Source organism: Neomonachus schauinslandi, chromosome X (genome assembly GCF_002201575.2).
Source record: "Neomonachus schauinslandi chromosome X, ASM220157v2, whole genome shotgun sequence".
NCBI classification, from domain to species: domain Eukaryota; kingdom Metazoa; phylum Chordata; class Mammalia; order Carnivora; family Phocidae; genus Neomonachus; species Neomonachus schauinslandi.
Genome location: NC_058419.1, coordinates 26,056,733 through 26,074,645, shown reverse-complemented (window position 1 = coordinate 26,074,645; position 17,913 = coordinate 26,056,733). Strand labels below are relative to the sequence as shown.

Here is a 17,913-nt window from a genome sequence, read left to right as displayed (position 1 = left end):
TTAGGGGGTGAAAAACCATCTCTGGGTGGGATGTGTTGCTAGGAAATAATGATAATAGTGTGATTTTTTCCACTTCATACCTACCTCCCAAAGATATACCTGTGGATTTAGTCTTACACACTTAATTTGACCTGTAATTCTCTTAAGGATGGTTTTGGGTTGTATTTCTAGTGCCACCAATGAACTTCACTTACTGATTCAATAATCTAGAGTTAATGTTTTGACCTCACTGTAGTGTTAATGGTGTATCCACTGTATCAAGCAGGGTTCTTTTTTGATTAAATCAATCAAATCAGAGCCACCTGAAGGTTTATTCTTTATCCTTTTACTGAATAGAAAAAGATTTACTTTAAAATAAATTTGATCAGAGATTGTCATACTTTGAATAGCAAGTTAATGAAGCCTATATAGGGATTAGTCACAAGCTTTTTGTCCTTGTAGGCTAAAAAGCACCAAAATACCTCCTATCATGTTTCAGTGGCTAGCTGTCTATATTTGAGCTTTTCTTTAAGTACAAGGAATTTGTAGCATTATGATATGCTAACATTGTTTGCTAACTAACAGAAACATTTCTTCTGAGAGCTTAGCTACTGTTCCTAAGAAATTCAGGTGTGTGTCCAAAACCAAATAGGGAAAAACACCTGAAATGCTAGGCTCCTATCTGGTTACATTAATTATCTCTTTTCTACCGAAGATGCTAAAGTCTAGCTATTTTATATATGAGTAGATTTTTCTCTTCACTGGCATGATAAATGGCTACATAGTTGTGCCCATAGTGTGCATTACATTTTGAACAAAGCTTCTTTATCAAATGGCATTTATGACCCTGCTGTTCCTGTAATGTCTGTAGGAAAAATACAGTGTACACACTAATCATTTCAAATGATCTGATCAATACCTGGAAATTGCATGAAAGTGATACATTGTATGTGGTAGACATGTATAGTCAGATGAAAATCTTTTGATTATTGACACTTTCAATAAAGGGGAAAACTAATAATGATTTTAAAGCATATGGTACTTGTATAATCAAGGAAAGTTTCCCTGGCAAAAATAATTATATGAGCCTCTTACAACTTCCTCCTCTAATTATCTGTTTTATTAGTAGATGCATATCACCATCCATTAGGGAACACTTAAAAACATAATGAGACATTGTTATAATGAAGATATATATATATATATACACACACACACACGTGTGTGCGTGTGTGTGTGTGTATGTGTACCTCTATAAATAGAGGTAAATTCTCAAACAACATGGTCTATATATCAAAGCATGGATGTCTTTACAATGAAAACAAAACTATTTAATTAATATTTTCTCACCATAAACAATATGGAGTTAAGAGAGTTTATGGACTGTATCCATGAACCATTCATAATCAGTGTCAAAAGCTCAATATACAGGATCAAGAATCATAGATCTCAGTGTTAGAAGGGGCCTCAAGGGCCATTTGGCTAATCTACCATTTCACAAATGAGGCAGCTGAGACTCCAAGAAGTTAAGCTAGTCATTCAAGGTCATTGATCTGTGAATACACACACACACACACACACACACACTGTCATCTCTCTGATGGACAAGATGGCCACATGTCATAGGCTAGCCTGAAAACAAATATCCTTACAACAAAGCCTTATGGGGTCTTCAGGAACTGACCCTGCTTGGATGATTTCTGCTGTATAGCAAATAGAATGTTCAGAAATACCTCAGGGCTGAATGTTCCATCTCTCTTTAGCTGATTAATCTACTTCTAAGATACAGTATAATGAGAGAGGATCACAGTAGAGAAGAGCAAGAGTTGTCCTCTCTACTTGAATGCTTACCTTCTATGAATTTCGCTGCCACTTATCTATGAGTAACAATACATGGGGTGGTTCAGAGGAAGTTTCATCAGGGAGAGAGGACTACAAAGCTCTGAACTCTGCTTTTATGTTCCCCCTCAAAGACTATGTGACCAGGAGAAGCCAGATTTTGTGAAAGAAATATAGTAGGTGCATTTTAAAATGACAATAGTAGAGGTTAGGGCCAATATCCTTAGCATAGGTTAAATGTATTACTGAGATTTCATGGCAAGGAGTTCCATTTTAAGGGAGCGTGATTTGACCTGGGGTATACCCAAATCTCAACCATGTTACAACAAACTTCGAATGTATTCCTCTTGAGGTTTTTTAAAAGACTAATGAGTTAACCTTTGTGAAGCACCATGAGACCCTCAGGTGAGAGAAACCTATATCAAGTATCAGTTCAGAGCTGCTAACAACACTCAATGAACCTGCAAAACAGACTGAAAATCATCAGTAAAGCATTCACTGCAGTCCTCTTGGTATCAGAGCAGCCCAGTTAACATGCTAACAGCTAAGCTTCATGCGCTTAGAGGAAGAAAATGATCAATGGCAAAGAGCATATCCACCTTTGAAATGACATGATCCATTATAAGAATCAGATGTTAAATTGCTTCCTGTACTGAGCACACTCAATTAAAAGTCTGCACAGTGAGATCATCTTGATGGTTAAATATGCTCTGTGGGAACAACCTTTATGGAGCTTAAAAATCACAGAAGGACTATTCCTACTATGACACTAGAGATTTGGAAGGCATTTCCTTCCCCTATTTTTCAATTTGGTAGTTTTATTAGGAAGGCTTTTGGTGAGAGGCTGCTGAGTTTTGGGTCATACCTATCCACCCTTTTGCTTCTTTGAGCAAGAGATGCTTCTAAGTGTTCTTATTCTATTAGGTCCAGAATGGATGAATGTGGCTTTCATCCAGGCTTTCTGGACAAAAATGTATCATTTGTGCACTTGATATTTGATGCCCTTCATCTCCTTGAACTTTCCCTTTTCTGTAAGCTCATCTATTCCCTGGAGTTCCAGCTCTTATCTAACTCTTCCTTCTTCCTTTGGCGGGGGTGAGGATGGAGGGCTGAAAAGAATGCCAGACATGGAATGAAATCAGCAGAACTGGTTTCTATTTGTAGGTCTGCAACTAGCTAGGCCGTTGGTCTTAGATGAGTTATTTAACCTCTCTGGCCCTCAGGTTTCTCATGTTTCAAAAACTTGAACCATGTTCATTGTTGGGTTTTTTTCTAGTCTTGTTTATTTAAGTAATCTCTCCATCCCACGTGGGCTCGAACTCACAACCCTGAGATCAAGAGTCACATGCTCTTCCGACTGGGCCAGCTGGGCGCCTCCATTGTTCATCGTTTACTGCTTGTCTCATCCTGCCAGATGGCAAGCCCCAGTAGCGCAGGAATCTTTGTTCTCCTCACTGATGGATCCCAAGATCCCAGCACATGGCACATAGTAGGTGCCCGATGAAAACTTGTTTAATAGATAAATAATTCACTTCTCTGTTAGCGGTGCCGCCATTCATCCAGTCTCCCACTGTAGACATCACAGAGTTAGTGAAAATTCCTGCCTCCCGTTACACGTTTCCAGTAACCAAGTCCTGTTTCCTAGCTTCTCTCATATCCATCCTTTCGCCTCTATCTGTGCTTAAATTCCCTTATATCAAGTTTTCATCACTTTTTAATATATTCTCCAAACTACTTTCAGAGTTATCATTTTAAAATACAAACATGGTTGGGGCGCCTGGGTGACTCAGTTGGTTAAGCGTCTGCCTTCAGCTCAGGTCATGATCTCGGGGTCCTGGGATGGAGTCCCACATCAAGCTCCCTGCTCAGCGGGGAGTCTGCCTCTCCCTCTTCCTCTGCCTCTCCCCCCCACTCATGCTCTCTTTCTCGCCCTCCCTCTCAAATAAATAAATAAAATCTTAAAAAAAATAAAACAAAATACAAACATGGTCATGAAATTAACCTCTTTAAACCCCTTCAATGGCTTTCCCATTGTCCTCAGGCTCAAGTCCAAACTCCTAGGTGTGGTATACAGGCCCCTTCATGATCTGTGAAATCTTTTGTGAGCACTTCCTAGACCTTCAGGTAATGCAAAATACACCTTGCGCATTGCATCTCTCTCTCTTTTAGAGCACTTAGTGAGAGACATTTTAAATCTTTGTTCACAAGTGTCTCCCCAGATATGGATATGTTTCATCACCTCACATGCTGACAGGGAAATAATAGGGGCTCAACAAATGTTTGGCAAATGAACAATTAAGTGAGGAGGTTAGATCATTGTTTGGCTTTCACCTATGGGCAAACCATTTAACGTCTCTGTGCCTCCAAGTATTAAAATCTCTAGTGATGCCGAGGCAGAGGGATTAGAAACTACCACATCTATGAAACATTGAAGCAGGTATCTCTACACTTTCTTCCACACCTAATCTTCTATGGACTATCACTTTTCCTGATCATTTGATTTGTTTGGGTGGGTAAGGGTGATTTGAGGTGAGGGAGGAGTGGGGTAGGGTTCAGGGTAGTTCATCTGGAAGGGGGGAGGGGCAAGCATAGGCACGTTCATAATTAGCCCTTTCTTCTCCTTCTGAGTGATTTCTGCTGACAGGATTGGTGCATGTCTTTGTGTATTAGGTGGAAGGGGTGAACTGGGGAAAGAGAAACTCTCAGCACAGTGAATTTCATGTTGATTCGTTGGCAATACAAATATTTGAATTTGTACAACTGGTGACTGGTATATTGCCAAAGGTTTTGCCCAATTCTGAGGCATCAGGAAGGACACATATGGATGTGAGTGGCCTTCGGGAGAAATTGTATGATACAGAATCACTATTTAATCAATAAATGTTTATTAAGTCATATATAAAGAGGCAAGTTTTTGACTAAATGTTAAGAACCTTCTTATGGTAAAGATATTACATATTGGTGTTCTCTAGAGTCTTGACTTTCTTCATTCTCATTTTCTGCATCTTCTTGAACAATAATGTGCGTTCCTAAGGCCTGAACTATATCACAAATATTTGTGTCCAGTTCAGGATTCTCCCATTAGTTCCATTCTTATCAATCCCTCACTGGACATCCCCACCCGGATCTTCTGCAGACACCTCTAACTCAGCACATCCACAACTGACCTCATCAGGTCCTGTCTCTCTGCCCACACCTGTTTTTCTGCCAGGGCTTTTCTGGTCTCAGCTGGTGGTGCTTCCTTTTACCTAGCCACCCAGAATACTTATCCCTGGCTCCTCTCTGTCCCTCATCTGCCATGGTAACTGCTCTCTGGTCTGTCTCCACCTCACTATTCCCACAGCTGCAGTTTTAGCCCAGGCCCTCCCCAGCACTCTACTTCTGGGCTACTCTCATAATCACATTGCGCTTGTCCGTTACATCCCCACATCATGCATCTCAGTCCTCTCAGTTGCTGTCAGAGTGGTCTATCCAACTTGCAGCTTATTATAAGCCACTCAGCGGCTTCTTATTGTGTCAAGGGGAAATGTAAATCCCTTAACATGTTGTGCAAATAAAACTCCCCATGTTCCAGCTCCTGCCCATGTCTCCTCTAGACTCCTAGGCTGCAGCTCTACCCAATGACTTGCAAATCCTCAATTGTGTCACTTGAATTCACATCTCTATTTCTTTAAGTTACTCCTTCTGCCTGGAATGTTCTTGCCCCTCTTGTCCACATAATAAACATGTACATCTTTCTAATGTTGATTCAAGTGCTGACTTCTTCAAAGCCTTGACTGACTATAGGGCCTCTTCTCATGGAAATACCCCACGGCTCCCTCTTTGTGCTCTGTGGCACCTGACCCTGCACATAGTCCAACGATAAGACTTTTTTTATATGGTGAATTAGGTGATGGGCTCCTAGGGGAGAGGACAGTACAGTACAGTGGTTAAATATATGGAATGTGAAGCCAGAATACCTTAGTCCAAGTTTAGACTCTGATACCTATTATACAGTTGACTTTGGGCATGTTATTTAACCTCTCTGTGTCTCGCTTCCTCATTTGTCTTTTTTTTTTTTAAGATTTTATTTATTTATTTGACAGAGAGAGACACGGCGAGAGCAGGAACACAAGCAGGGGGAGTGAGAGAGGGAGAAGCAGTCTTCTCACTGAGCAGGGAGCCCAATGCAGGGCTCGATCCCAGCACCCTGGGATCATGACCTGAGCCGAAGGCAGAAACTTAACGACTGAGCCACTTGGGTGCCCCTCAGGTTCCTCATTTGTAAAGTGGGCACAATTATAGGACTTACCTCACAGGGTTATTATGAAAATTAAAAAATATATGTACAACACTTAGAATAGTGCCTATTACAGAATAATTATGTGAGTGTGTGCTTTAGTAATAATACAAATGTTAACATTCTTGTTTTAAACTTGAAGCTCTAGACGTACTATATCTGACACATGAAAGGCTGGAAGGCGTTCAATAACATTTAGCAAATAAATCAGTAATCAGGCTAGAGCCACAATACCCAGCTACCTTCTTTCTCTAACCATCTTCTAGCTTGTTCTATGTGTCTCTTCCACTAGACTATAAGCTTCTCTTGTGCAAGAACCACATCCATCTTGTTTGCCCCAATATCCCCAGCACCAAGCACCATGCCAAGCACATAGCAGGCACACATATATCTGCTCAGTAAATAAATGAATAATTTTTTAAGGTCCACATTTTAGTTATTATTACATTGTCTTTATCATTTTATACATTTCTGAAACTGTAAAATGCAATCCTCTCTCCCATATTATTTCTATGTGAGGCAACAAAATTAAACTGAATTAATGCTCTTAACAGAGGGATGTTCTTGTTTCTTTACAGCATAATACTGCAGACTTTTTGGTTCATAAACGAATTCAGTGGTACAAGAAGTCTCACAGAGCTTCTACTCTTTCCTGTTTAGCACATGGCATTTTATATCCTCAACAAAATTCATAAGCAGAGGTTCCATAGGAGTTCTTATTTATTAATTCTACTCATTTAATGAGCACATGGCCTAAGGATAAGAAAAAAAAGTATAAAGAATGACCCATTATTTTTAGTTTAGGTGGTGGAAAAACAAATCATGTACACAAATGGCTACATCACGATGCCGATTTTACTCTAGCAATGAGTATGGTAGGATTTCAGAGGATCCTCTTGATGTGATCAGGAGGGGTTTTATAGAATAGCTAAAACTGTAGTTGGTCTTGGTGGATGGGCTGGATTTTCAGAGGTGGAAAGGTACCAGCACTCCATGCTGAGGAAAGGGCATAGAGAAAAGTGTGAACGTGTGATGTACTGGGAGTGAGCAGAGCATATGAGTCCTTTTGCAGAAGGAGGGATTTATGCAGGAAGCAGAAGTAGAAGACAGGCTAGAGACAGGGATTTGGAATAGTTTCTGGTGGGCTTTTCATAACAGGCGAGGATATTTGAACTTTATCTCTAGACAGTGGAGATCTATCACTGATTTTAAGGTAGGGAATAGGAAAAGGAAAGCCAAGTTGTGGGAATAGTAATTGGGCGGCAATATGGCAAGGTATAAATAGAGTTCCTGAGCTAAGTTCCATTTTTAAGTGATGGAACACCCAGCGGAAATACTCAGCAGATGACTGGAAATGAAGGATTATTTGAGTTTGGTGGGGGGCGGATACTGATTTGAAATAACCTGTAGAGAACCGACAGTAGGAGACATGGGAAAGGATGAAATGACTACAAGAGAATGCAGAAGGAGGGCAGAGGTTCAAGTCCAGATTGACAGCAACAAAAGATATAATTACAAGCCCAGTAGTATGTTGCTTACGAAAACCCAGTCAAATACTAACGTAGGAAATACTTGGAAGCCCCTTATGACCATGAAGGCATTCAGATCAGACTTTGAGAAGTACCACCTTACGGCAAAGACCAGTGAGGATTTGGGAGTGGAGGAAGCAGGAAAAGAGGTAACTCCAATGTACCTGTTGAGCAGTCAGATCCTGTCCACTTGGGATCACAGCTGCACACTCCAGTGTCCAGAAGAAAAGTTCCATGTCCTGAGCACTGCTCTTGACATATAGGAAGTGGGGTTTCACAGTTGACTCCTCCCCAACCAGTAGAACAGTGACATTCTCCTTTTACACAGATGCCATGGCTGGAACACATCGGGTCTAAGCAGTCCTCTGAAGGCACCGAAAAGGAGGAAAAAGGTTAAAAGTGAACAGGTGTGGCCTGTATACCTTAGGATAGTGAAACTGAGATACGCACACTGATTTCCTACTATGTCATTAATACTGTTTTAATTAGGTAATAAAATGTCTCATGCAAAGGCTGGATTCAAACCAGAAGATTATTAACACTTAAAAATATGGGAGGGTATCATAAAGTTTGTATCCTAAAATTAGAAGATGCAGGAAACCACACATCTGTTGTATAAAACTGTGAGCAGTGTGCAGTACTCCCACACAAATGGGTGGGTGCACCACTGTGAGCCTTCGATAGGAATTCTTCAGCTTTGCAAAAAAGCCCAAGAATTTTTGGGGAGTCCTTCTTTGTCTTTTTTGAGATTGGAATCATAGCTCTGAGAAATGGCTTTCAGTTGATGTGACTAGAGAAGAAGATATACATAGTAATTACACAGAGAATATAAAATATACTACATATAAAAATATGTCTACAAATATAAAAATGTTTATATATAAATATATAAAATATTAAAACGTACATGTCTTTTTAAAGCTTAGATTACTAAGTATAAGTGAGCTGACCACTGTTACGTGAAATCATACAATATTATGAATTTATTATAATCTTCCACTAATTTCTTAGAAACACTGAAAATGTAACATTTGTAAACTTAATTTTAAAAATTATTAAAGTTTTTTTTATGGCTTCTCCTTCCATCAGGATGCTGTGACATAGTTTTCAATGTTTTAGAATATCACAGATGTACTTCTATTTGTTTCTGATTCTGTGAGTTTGGAAATATTTGGACACGTTCTAACAAAGGTATAAACTCTTAGGAGTAGATCCCTGTGTTTGCCTTGGGGAAAATAGTTTTGTGTTTTTAACTGAGTGACCATTCCATGGGAAACAACAAGGTTGATTTCCAAAATTCTACTCTCCCAATACAAATAAGATGAGACTAAAATAACTCCCCATAATGAGGATGTATGCTTTGAACAACTTTTCCAGCCATGGAGACAGACTGATAAAAACCTGCCTTCATTCGCAAAACTGGTCTTGTTTTGGGTGTGGCCTACAGTCATGGAACAGAGTAAGCCTAACTAAGCATTATTATAATTAGTGCTATTGCCATTATAATTAACCCCAAATCTCAAGGTCATCAGCACAATGCTTTACTACCTGTGCTAATCAGCAAATAAATACGAAAAGGTACATCTAATTTGATTTCGTTCATTATTTGGAGTGAGAGTCTAAAGTACAGAATAATGTTTTAAAAGGAGGCCATTGTATTATATTAAAACACAACAGCTTTAACAAGTAAAATAAGATTTAACTTAGTATAGTTTATTTTATTAAAAGGCCACTTTCAATGAGTACATAAGTCACTTAAATCAGAGGCACGAAGTCATAGGGCTGAATGGGCCAGCAGGCAGCCTACATGATTGAGATGAACTGGATAGAAGAAGCCAGTGTGTTGGGAGTGAACTGGGAGAAGCATCCAGTTTAACAAAAAGTGATGCTTCTTGGTTCCAGGTGATCATCACCATGTAGGAACATGGCCCCAGGGTTATCAGATTTTCCAGTTGTTCAAGAGACCCAAAACAGAGGTTTTTATAGGACACTTCTCTATTTTTAAATTTTGGCAAGTAGACTGCATTAAAAACAACAACAACAACAACAAAAAACATTACCACCATCACCACTGTGTGAACAAAACAAAATCCATCCATAAGCCCAATTCAGCCTGTGAGTTTCTAGTCTGTGACGTTTGACTTAAACATTCTTTTCTACTGTATTTGACAAGTTCATACTGTTAAATATGATGAGCATTCTTCCTTGCTATCTTGGTTATTCTACAGATTTTCTTAGTGATCCCTAGAAGGGAAATGTAAGCTAAGCCATTTTTCAACTGCTCCCAAATTTTAATTATAAGGCTCTAAATTAATTAGGTCAAACATTTTCATGGCCAACTGTAGATATTGTGAGAGACAGCACGTTTTGGTGAACATGCATATGTCCACATAACCTCTAAATTTACAACTTAAATATAATGATTGTGGTTGGATCACCATAAAAACAATTTCCAGAAGTACTCTGGTGCCCTGTCTAGGCCCAGGGCCATGCACTGGAACAGATACAGTCTTCACACCAAAAGTCTACTATTGCTAATGGGAGGTGGAAAGCTAAACTCTTGGAGCAGAATGAGATTAAACCCTTTAGAATGCTGTGTAATAGTCTTAATGAGCCATCTTTAAAAAGCAATTATAGTGCATTTTCAGCAGCCTCTTTCCTGAACAACAGTTGTGATGAGACCATCTCCCATGGTAATGGTTTAATATTATTTCTGAAATCAGTCTTATTTGAGGAATGTAGCATGAAAAAGGTCTGATTACTAGTAAACTTATTTTCCAATGTGTCTCTTTAAATGAGAAAACTATTGCCATTTCAAACGATGTTTGTGCGTGTGTGCATAAAGGTTCCTTTGGGGTGAATTGTAACATAAAGGCACTGCCTTGAAACTCGTTAGTGGTAAGTTGGCTTCCTTAGGCACGGAGGTCAAGTTTCAGCATGAGGTATGTAAAAATGAATAATATAAAGCAATGATAATAATGGTAATTACAAATCGCTCCCAAAGAAAACATTCAAGGAAATGGTTCCAAATGTGCATATATTATTATTTTTATCATGTGCTTTAAAGTAAGATGTAGCCTAATGTACTGTGTAATAACGAAAGTATATGAATGAACACCTAATATCATCAACATGGAAATTCCCAAGTTATAGAACAGTGTTAGAAATGAGGAGGGAAGCACCATTTTCCCTTACCGTTCTGCGAGTGTCACAGACACAGCCTTGTGTTAATATTAGAGACTGTCAGAAGAGACATGAACTCCCCTGACTCCAGCCCTCTGCTCCGTGTACTAAAGACATATTGAACACTTACGGCTTGCAAAGACGACTTGCATCTCTACTAGAAGCACACAGTGACACTTGGACAGTTCAGAGAGAGAAAAGCCTGAAGTAAGAGATGAAAATGGGGCTCTGACCTTCCTCGCATATTTCTCCTTTGTAGCCTGGCACACAGATGCAGACCCCCATGATGCAGGTGCCGTGACCGAAGCATGTTGGGTCAATGCATTGCTCTTCTGGAACGTCGCACTCTGGCCCCTTCCAGCCATTTCGGCAGACACAGTGTCCTTTCTCATATTCTCCATTCCCGCCACACAGCACAGGGCACGAATCTGAAGGTTGGCAAATGAACTTGTAGTGTTCTCAGAATGCTTTTAAAATCTCCAAAGGGGCAATTCTCTGTTGGTTCTTATCTAATATTTCAGGCAAAAATTTGTACTATTTCTGTCTTAGCCTTTATTAAATAGGCACTTGTTTGTGATTACAAATAGAATTTTCCTCTTACGGTAGTGGAGTAAGGATAAGTGATAAAAATATAAATTTATGCCGAGTATTTGCTTTTGATCCCACCATACTTTTAAACAATTATTATTATCATTATTATCATCATCATTTCAAGCTAGGGTTTTTTTCTCTAATGGCTTTACTTCCTCAAACAGATGTATGCTACTTTTAGAAAGAAAACACGAAAAATGTAAAAACTGATAAATAGGGGAGTTATTCATATTATGAAATGCTATCTTTAAAAAGTCGTACATTTAAATAGATTTATGCTGGACAGATGTTTACTCCCATGCCACTGCATGCAGACCTTTATTAGAATACTTACTCTGCTTTGTCATTGTTGGCTCCCTATTAAAACTATGGGCTCCTTGAGGGCAGGGCCTACATCTTTTGTCTTATTCAATTTTTAATACCAGCGATCATCTTTATTCCTAATACCCATATTTGCAAGACCTGTCATGCTCCTGGGAAGCAGCAAGTGCTATAGAATTCTCAGCTGAGCAGAATTTAATCTAAAGAAACTGAGTGCCTGGGAAACCTGAGATTAAAGCATTAGCAGACTGAGAACTGTGAGAATATACCAAAAAAGAGCAGAAAGCATCTCTATGGTAATAACTGTAAGTCTATGGGGAAAGACAGTGTGACTTACCTAAAGCTTTTTAAGAATTAAACTATGGGCAAGTCTAGAAAACAGTAAAGTTTGCCAAGTTCAACTTCTGACTTGCCAGTATTTAATTTTTAAGCCTACTTACTGGTTCGGAGACTGCCTGTCCTTTTGAGTTTACATGGGTGTGTGTATAAGCAGTTACAGACGACTAGGTACAAATTCCACCTGTAAGGTAACCCTATTTCACCTCTTCGAGGATGCTTCTTTGCCCAATAAACTGGGATAACAGTAGCTCTACCTCACCAGGCTATTGCAGGAAGTATGAATCTGAAGAGGTAACAGAGTGTTTAGAACACTGTCTGGCAGGGTAAGTGCTCAACTTTTGGTTGTGGTGGTGGTGGCGGTGGGGTGGATACTGCTGCTCTTGTCATCGCTACTACTGCCCCTTCTCCTCCTCCTCCTATTGCTACTGATCCTGAGATCTCAAATGACATGTATTTCCCTAAGCCAATTGGAGTAACAGAGCAACATTACCTCTCGCACAGTCAGGCCCAAGGAATCCTGGAAAACAATGACAATGGCCCGAGATACACTCTCCATTTCCATTGCAATTGGTTGAACAGTCATCCATTATTTCTAGTAATAGAAAAAGGAAAAAGATGAGCAAACTTCCAGGCTGTAGTGTCCTTAATTTTTTTTAAATTGTAAGAACTCTGGGCTTGTAACAATCTTTCCCTGTGCTGTCTTGGAGCACTTACTATTTAAAATCAGATGCCAAAGATTTTTGTAAGATGTCACATGCAGTACCAAATTATTAAAAGGGCCCTGGAATTGCTGAATTGGCTATTCAAGAGTGAAACTAAAAACCAACCTCATCTCTAAAGTGCATAAAGGGTCTAGATGAATTGTATTCTTATGAGACTTTCATGACAAAGCTAAAAATGTCCTAGGATTATAGGACTATAATCCTAGGACATTAATCAAAAGCAAAATGGGCTTAAAATTGCAACCCAAAAGACTCAGTCTACCATTTATTTTTCAAATTTAGGTTTTAACAAACAAAAAATTTCTTCTCTATCATCTTAAAATGTTTAATCTACCATCTTGACAGCTTAAATATGATAATCAGTATTTCATTTTCATTAATAAGTGACAATGGAAGCCTTTTAAAGTAAGTGTTCATATTATGAGACTGAGTAAGTGTTCATATTAAATTCAACACCACTAAAAGCATTAGAACCTAAGTATTTTGTTGAGAAATGCTTTCTTGACTGTAAATGCTTATCAGTTCTCTGCCACTAATTTCCCTTCAATCCATTCTTAGAGAAGAATAGGTTTCAGGGGAATCGAGAAGGCTTTGAAGGTGCCCACAGGTAGTTCTGGTGACATAAAGATGTGCAGTGAGACAGAACTTTGATAAGTCTTGTGGTAAGTAACTTGGCTGAAAAGGTATGAAGCTATACAAAAGTCAGGCTCCGACAATGACAAAATTATTTCTAGTTTAAAATTGTATGAGAGTATAATAAAATCAAATTCCAAGTCCATGAACTATTATGGTATGTGTGCTTTCTTCTTTCAATTTTCTTTTTTAAATCATCTTCTCATTACTCCTTCTGGAAATTCTCCATACTTAGCATTCTTGGATTCAGAATTTTATGCTCTGGCCCATTAAACTCATATTTCTCGTATGTACCAATTTTTCCTTTTCAATCCAAATTATCTACTTAGTCTAGTTTCACTTGCATAAGCTATTTCCAATTAGAAGGAGATATTCTAAGAAGTGGTCTTGGCAACTTCTACTCAACTATGAGAATTTATAATGAGGGTTGGGAAATAGCATTTCTTCAATTGTGGCCTTTTGACCACCAGTATCAGGAGGATCACCGGAAGCACCTAAAATGCAGATGCCTAGGCTTCATTCCAGATCTACTGAATCTGAAGGATGCAGCCCAGTGATCCACATTCTAACAAAAACCTCAGTTGACCCTGCAGATGCTCACTGCCTTAAAGCATTGCGAACCAACGCTTCAGATAGTAAACTTCCATAGTTAGACAACTTCTGATCTAGACTTGGAATTCCACCTTGGGTAGAATAAAAGCAAGAGGAAGAAAGTGGTATCTAGTTTATTTCGGGAATGCTTAGAAGCTGAGAATGAATCCAGTGGCTGTGTGGAGAGCCACCCTATTACCACGCAGAGGAGATTTTTCTTCTCACCCCCGTGTGAATACATCAGATGGCTCTTTGCAGGTTTATGATAATCTGTTCTCTGATCCCTGTGTTCGAAAACTGAACTGGATAAGAAATTTATATGTGGCATTTGCTGAACTACAATTGGTCTGGCAGGAATGGAGCATTTGACAAAGAGCTACCCATTTTTAACTTGTTAAAACATTATTTTCATAAAATCATTAATTTATTTAAAAGGTCATTATAAAAAGGCACAAAGAGTTTTTTTTCATTCAAAGATGGAACAACCATTTCTCTATTTTCTACTTAATCCATCTTTCTTGTACCAAGCAATAGTGGCGCTTTGTAGATCTACATTTGGATTTCCCCTGCCCTGGATGGTTAATAGGAGGCCCTAGAGGACACTTTCGAAGGTAAATATAGTTGAATTTAATTTCACACCAGCTCCTATTGACAACTTTATGGAAGCAGCCTTGTGGGAATGTAGCTATTGTAGAAAAAATGTTAATAAAGTTCGCTATCAAAATAAATAAAAATCCCTCTATCTTATTGACTTATCTAAGATCTGTCCCTGGGCCCACACTGCTGCATGGAGCTTAACACCAGCAATGCAAGCGAGAAGAGAAGGCAATATAGGGAGGTTCTGGAAGCTGCCACCTCCACCAGGTATGAAAGATACACTGGGAGGAGGATGGCTATAGCAGGAGCACGTAAGTAACCAGAGGTGAAAAAGAATGTGTTTTTCTATTTACATTGGCCTCCGTGAAATTTTGCCTTCCATCTTTTTAATCTTAATTCAGAATCGCTTCCTTGACCCCAGTTCATTAGACTTGAGAAGGATTTTAAAGTTCTATGCATAAAACTCTGCTCTTCTTCCAGAGTCTAAAGCCCCTTGGTATCTGCATCTGCACTGATGGATGGGTTTTGTTTCTGGCAGGTTTTCTTATGGGAGGAACTAAAGGTAATGAATAGTCTGATGGAGTAATTTTGGTATAAAGGGCATGGGCTTTGGAATCAGACATACTGGGTGTCTCAAATCTCAATTTTGCCACTTGCTGGCTGTGAGAATCAGATTATTTACTCATTCCAAGCCTCCATTTCCTTATTTATTATATAAATATCACTACACCTATGCTATCAGGGTTGTGATGAGAATCAAACAAGATAACTGAATGTAAAGTGTCTGGTACTGTACTTGGGGGCAGAATGGCACTCCATAAATGGTATATATTGTCATGTTACAGATCAGGTTGGCTGAGATTAGGGGATACTGGCAACTCTGTCTATACCACTAGAAAATAATATATATTAATATAGGCCAGCGGCTAACCTATATTAGTTATTCAATAAATGTTGGTTGTTAATACTGTCTTGACCCTTATTAGTAGCAGACCAAATATAGTTAAGATCAATCAACTGATTCTAACATTATCATGAAAGAGAATGAACAGCATTTTAGCATAGTTAAATCATGCTAAGCTTAAGTTGCTTAATCAAATATATTAGCCTCTTTTTACTATAATTAGGATAAATTATAAAAAACATAAAAAATAATGGGGAGAATTTAGAGTAAATAACTTAATACCTTTGATTTTTTTTTCAGAAATTTACTTGGATTCTCTTTAAGTGGAATTGCAGGAAAAGTGTTTCTGTTGCTTCAGGAGAATTAAAAAAAGCCTGACTAGCATAAGGAAAAAGCAAATACTTTGTTGCATATGATACTGACAGCTTGGTATCTGGATAATAAGAATTCTATCTCAAAGGTTAGCTTCTTTTTGGGAGGAAGTAAGAGAAGGAAAAAATACTTCAAGCATGTTTCTGGGTCTATTGATTTTTGAAAGGTTAATAGTTGGGTTAGTGTTTTAACTTGAACTTGGTGGTAAGGATAACAAGAAGGGAGAACATCTTCACAAATATTTTAGATCTTCTAATTGCTTGATGTCTGAGGAGAAACTCAACCTCTCATAACTCATTGGCCTTTGCATTACCAAAATTGGGTCTTGACAGAAAAATATCATGAAAGCTAGATGTATTAAATCTGCTCCATTGAGTCTGTGAGCGTTGCAAAATAGTGTCATGACTTAAAATACTTTTTTCTAATTTAACAAATAATGTTGTCTTTTGAAGATGTAAAATCAGTGGAGTTTTTCTCCAGGGAAAAAGTCATCAGTGCATTTTTATAGCCTTTCTGATTACTTTAGAGGAAAGTTTTTTTTTTTTAAAAAAAAGAAGAAGATAGTAGGAAGGGAAAAATGAAGGGGGGAGAAATTGGAGGGGGAGACGAACCATGAGAGACTATGGACTCTGAGAAACAAACTGAGGGTTCTAGAGGGGAGGGAGGTGGGGAGTTGGGTTAGCCTGGTGATGGGTATTAAAGAGGGCACATATTGAATGGAGCACTGGGTGTTATACGCAAACAATGAATCATGGAACACTACATCAAAAACTAATGATGTAATGTATGGTGATTAACATAACATAATAAAAAAAAAAAAAGAAAAGAAAAGGCAGATAAATGCCTCTTGAAGTGGAAAAACTAGCATCAGTCCAGTTCTTCTTTAGCACAGCTGGTTCTAGAACCATTGTGCCTTCAAAATACAACCTAAGAGTATTTAGAGAAGAGTCTTAGGGACAATAACAATGATGGAAACTTTTTTAACATATAGTGTATTATTTGTTTCAGAGGTACAGGTCTGTGATTCAACAGTCTTACACTGCCTTTTCTTTTCTAATAGCTCTTGAATTAACAGAGATTCTCTTGCTTACTCCCTACTTCCTTGAAGTTGTTCATCAATGCAGCCCTGGTAATATGATTATCCAGGTGATTATTCCTTTTGAAAACAAAAAAAGGTACATGGCAACTATCCTACAATAGCAGCAAATAATGCAGCATTAAAAAATCTTAGCATTTAAACAACATTAATGACAACAATATAAGATGGACTTTAAGGCAGAACGAGCAATGAGTTTACACAACATCTGTATCACTTTAATCACTGATCTCTTTCTAGAACTCTGCTGTTAATTCAAAATAATTGTCAAGGCAGCTTACCGATTGCTGTGGTTAACACGAACACTTGCTCCATCTTTTTTCCATCATTGTAAAATGCCAGATACCAAGGCCCTTGGTCCATATACTCTATGAAACCGGTCTCTTGCAGTGAGGTTAAGATCAGGTTCCGAGGGGAGTGTTGGGTATCATCAGAGCCCTTAGGATCCTGCTTGACCAGTTGTTTTCCATCCATCAATTTTACAAAATCAAACTGGAACAAACACACACAAATATGAGCCACTACTTTTACTTCTAGACTAATGAACAACTTTAACTTCAATTGCCCTATTTCACACTTCATGCTTCTCTGAGGGAGGCCAAGTAAAAGAAGAAGTTATTCGTTCTTAAGTATACTTAAACACCCTTAGGCAAGAGAATCTTGATATTCTACTAAAGTATCAGATAAAAGATATTTGGAACCACACATTCCCCTCAAAAATGTGACCATGATCTTCTCTACAAATTCAAGAGTTTTACAGTTTTTAAAACAAGTAAACAGTCAAAAATTTGAGAACATTCATCATAATTTACTACCTTTGTGGTAGCATATTTAAATTAAATATTCAAAGAACCCCCTCTTTTCCTTTAATCAGTGGACAAGCACATGGCACACATTTCCTTGGACTTTTTTTTAAGAGTCACATTTGAATTCCTCTC

General features: G+C 38.4%; 1 protein-coding gene across 3 annotated transcripts in view; it reads right to left on the bottom strand.

The window, feature by feature from the left end:
• TENM1 (teneurin transmembrane protein 1) overlaps nucleotides 1–17,913 on the bottom strand; it is a 548,130-nt gene that overhangs the window by 229,848 nt on the left and 300,369 nt on the right. For all 3 annotated transcript variants that reach the window (XM_021685960.1, XM_021685969.1, XM_021685964.1), the window contains exons 8-11: nucleotides 17,257–17,467; nucleotides 12,551–12,652; nucleotides 11,043–11,237; nucleotides 7,791–7,991 (exon numbers count right to left, since the gene is read on the bottom strand). In XM_021685960.1, the coding sequence (XP_021541635.1) occupies nucleotides 7,791–7,991; nucleotides 11,043–11,237; nucleotides 12,551–12,652; nucleotides 17,257–17,467 (709 nt within the window). The remainder of the gene's footprint in view (nucleotides 1–7,790; nucleotides 7,992–11,042; nucleotides 11,238–12,550; nucleotides 12,653–17,256; nucleotides 17,468–17,913) is intronic.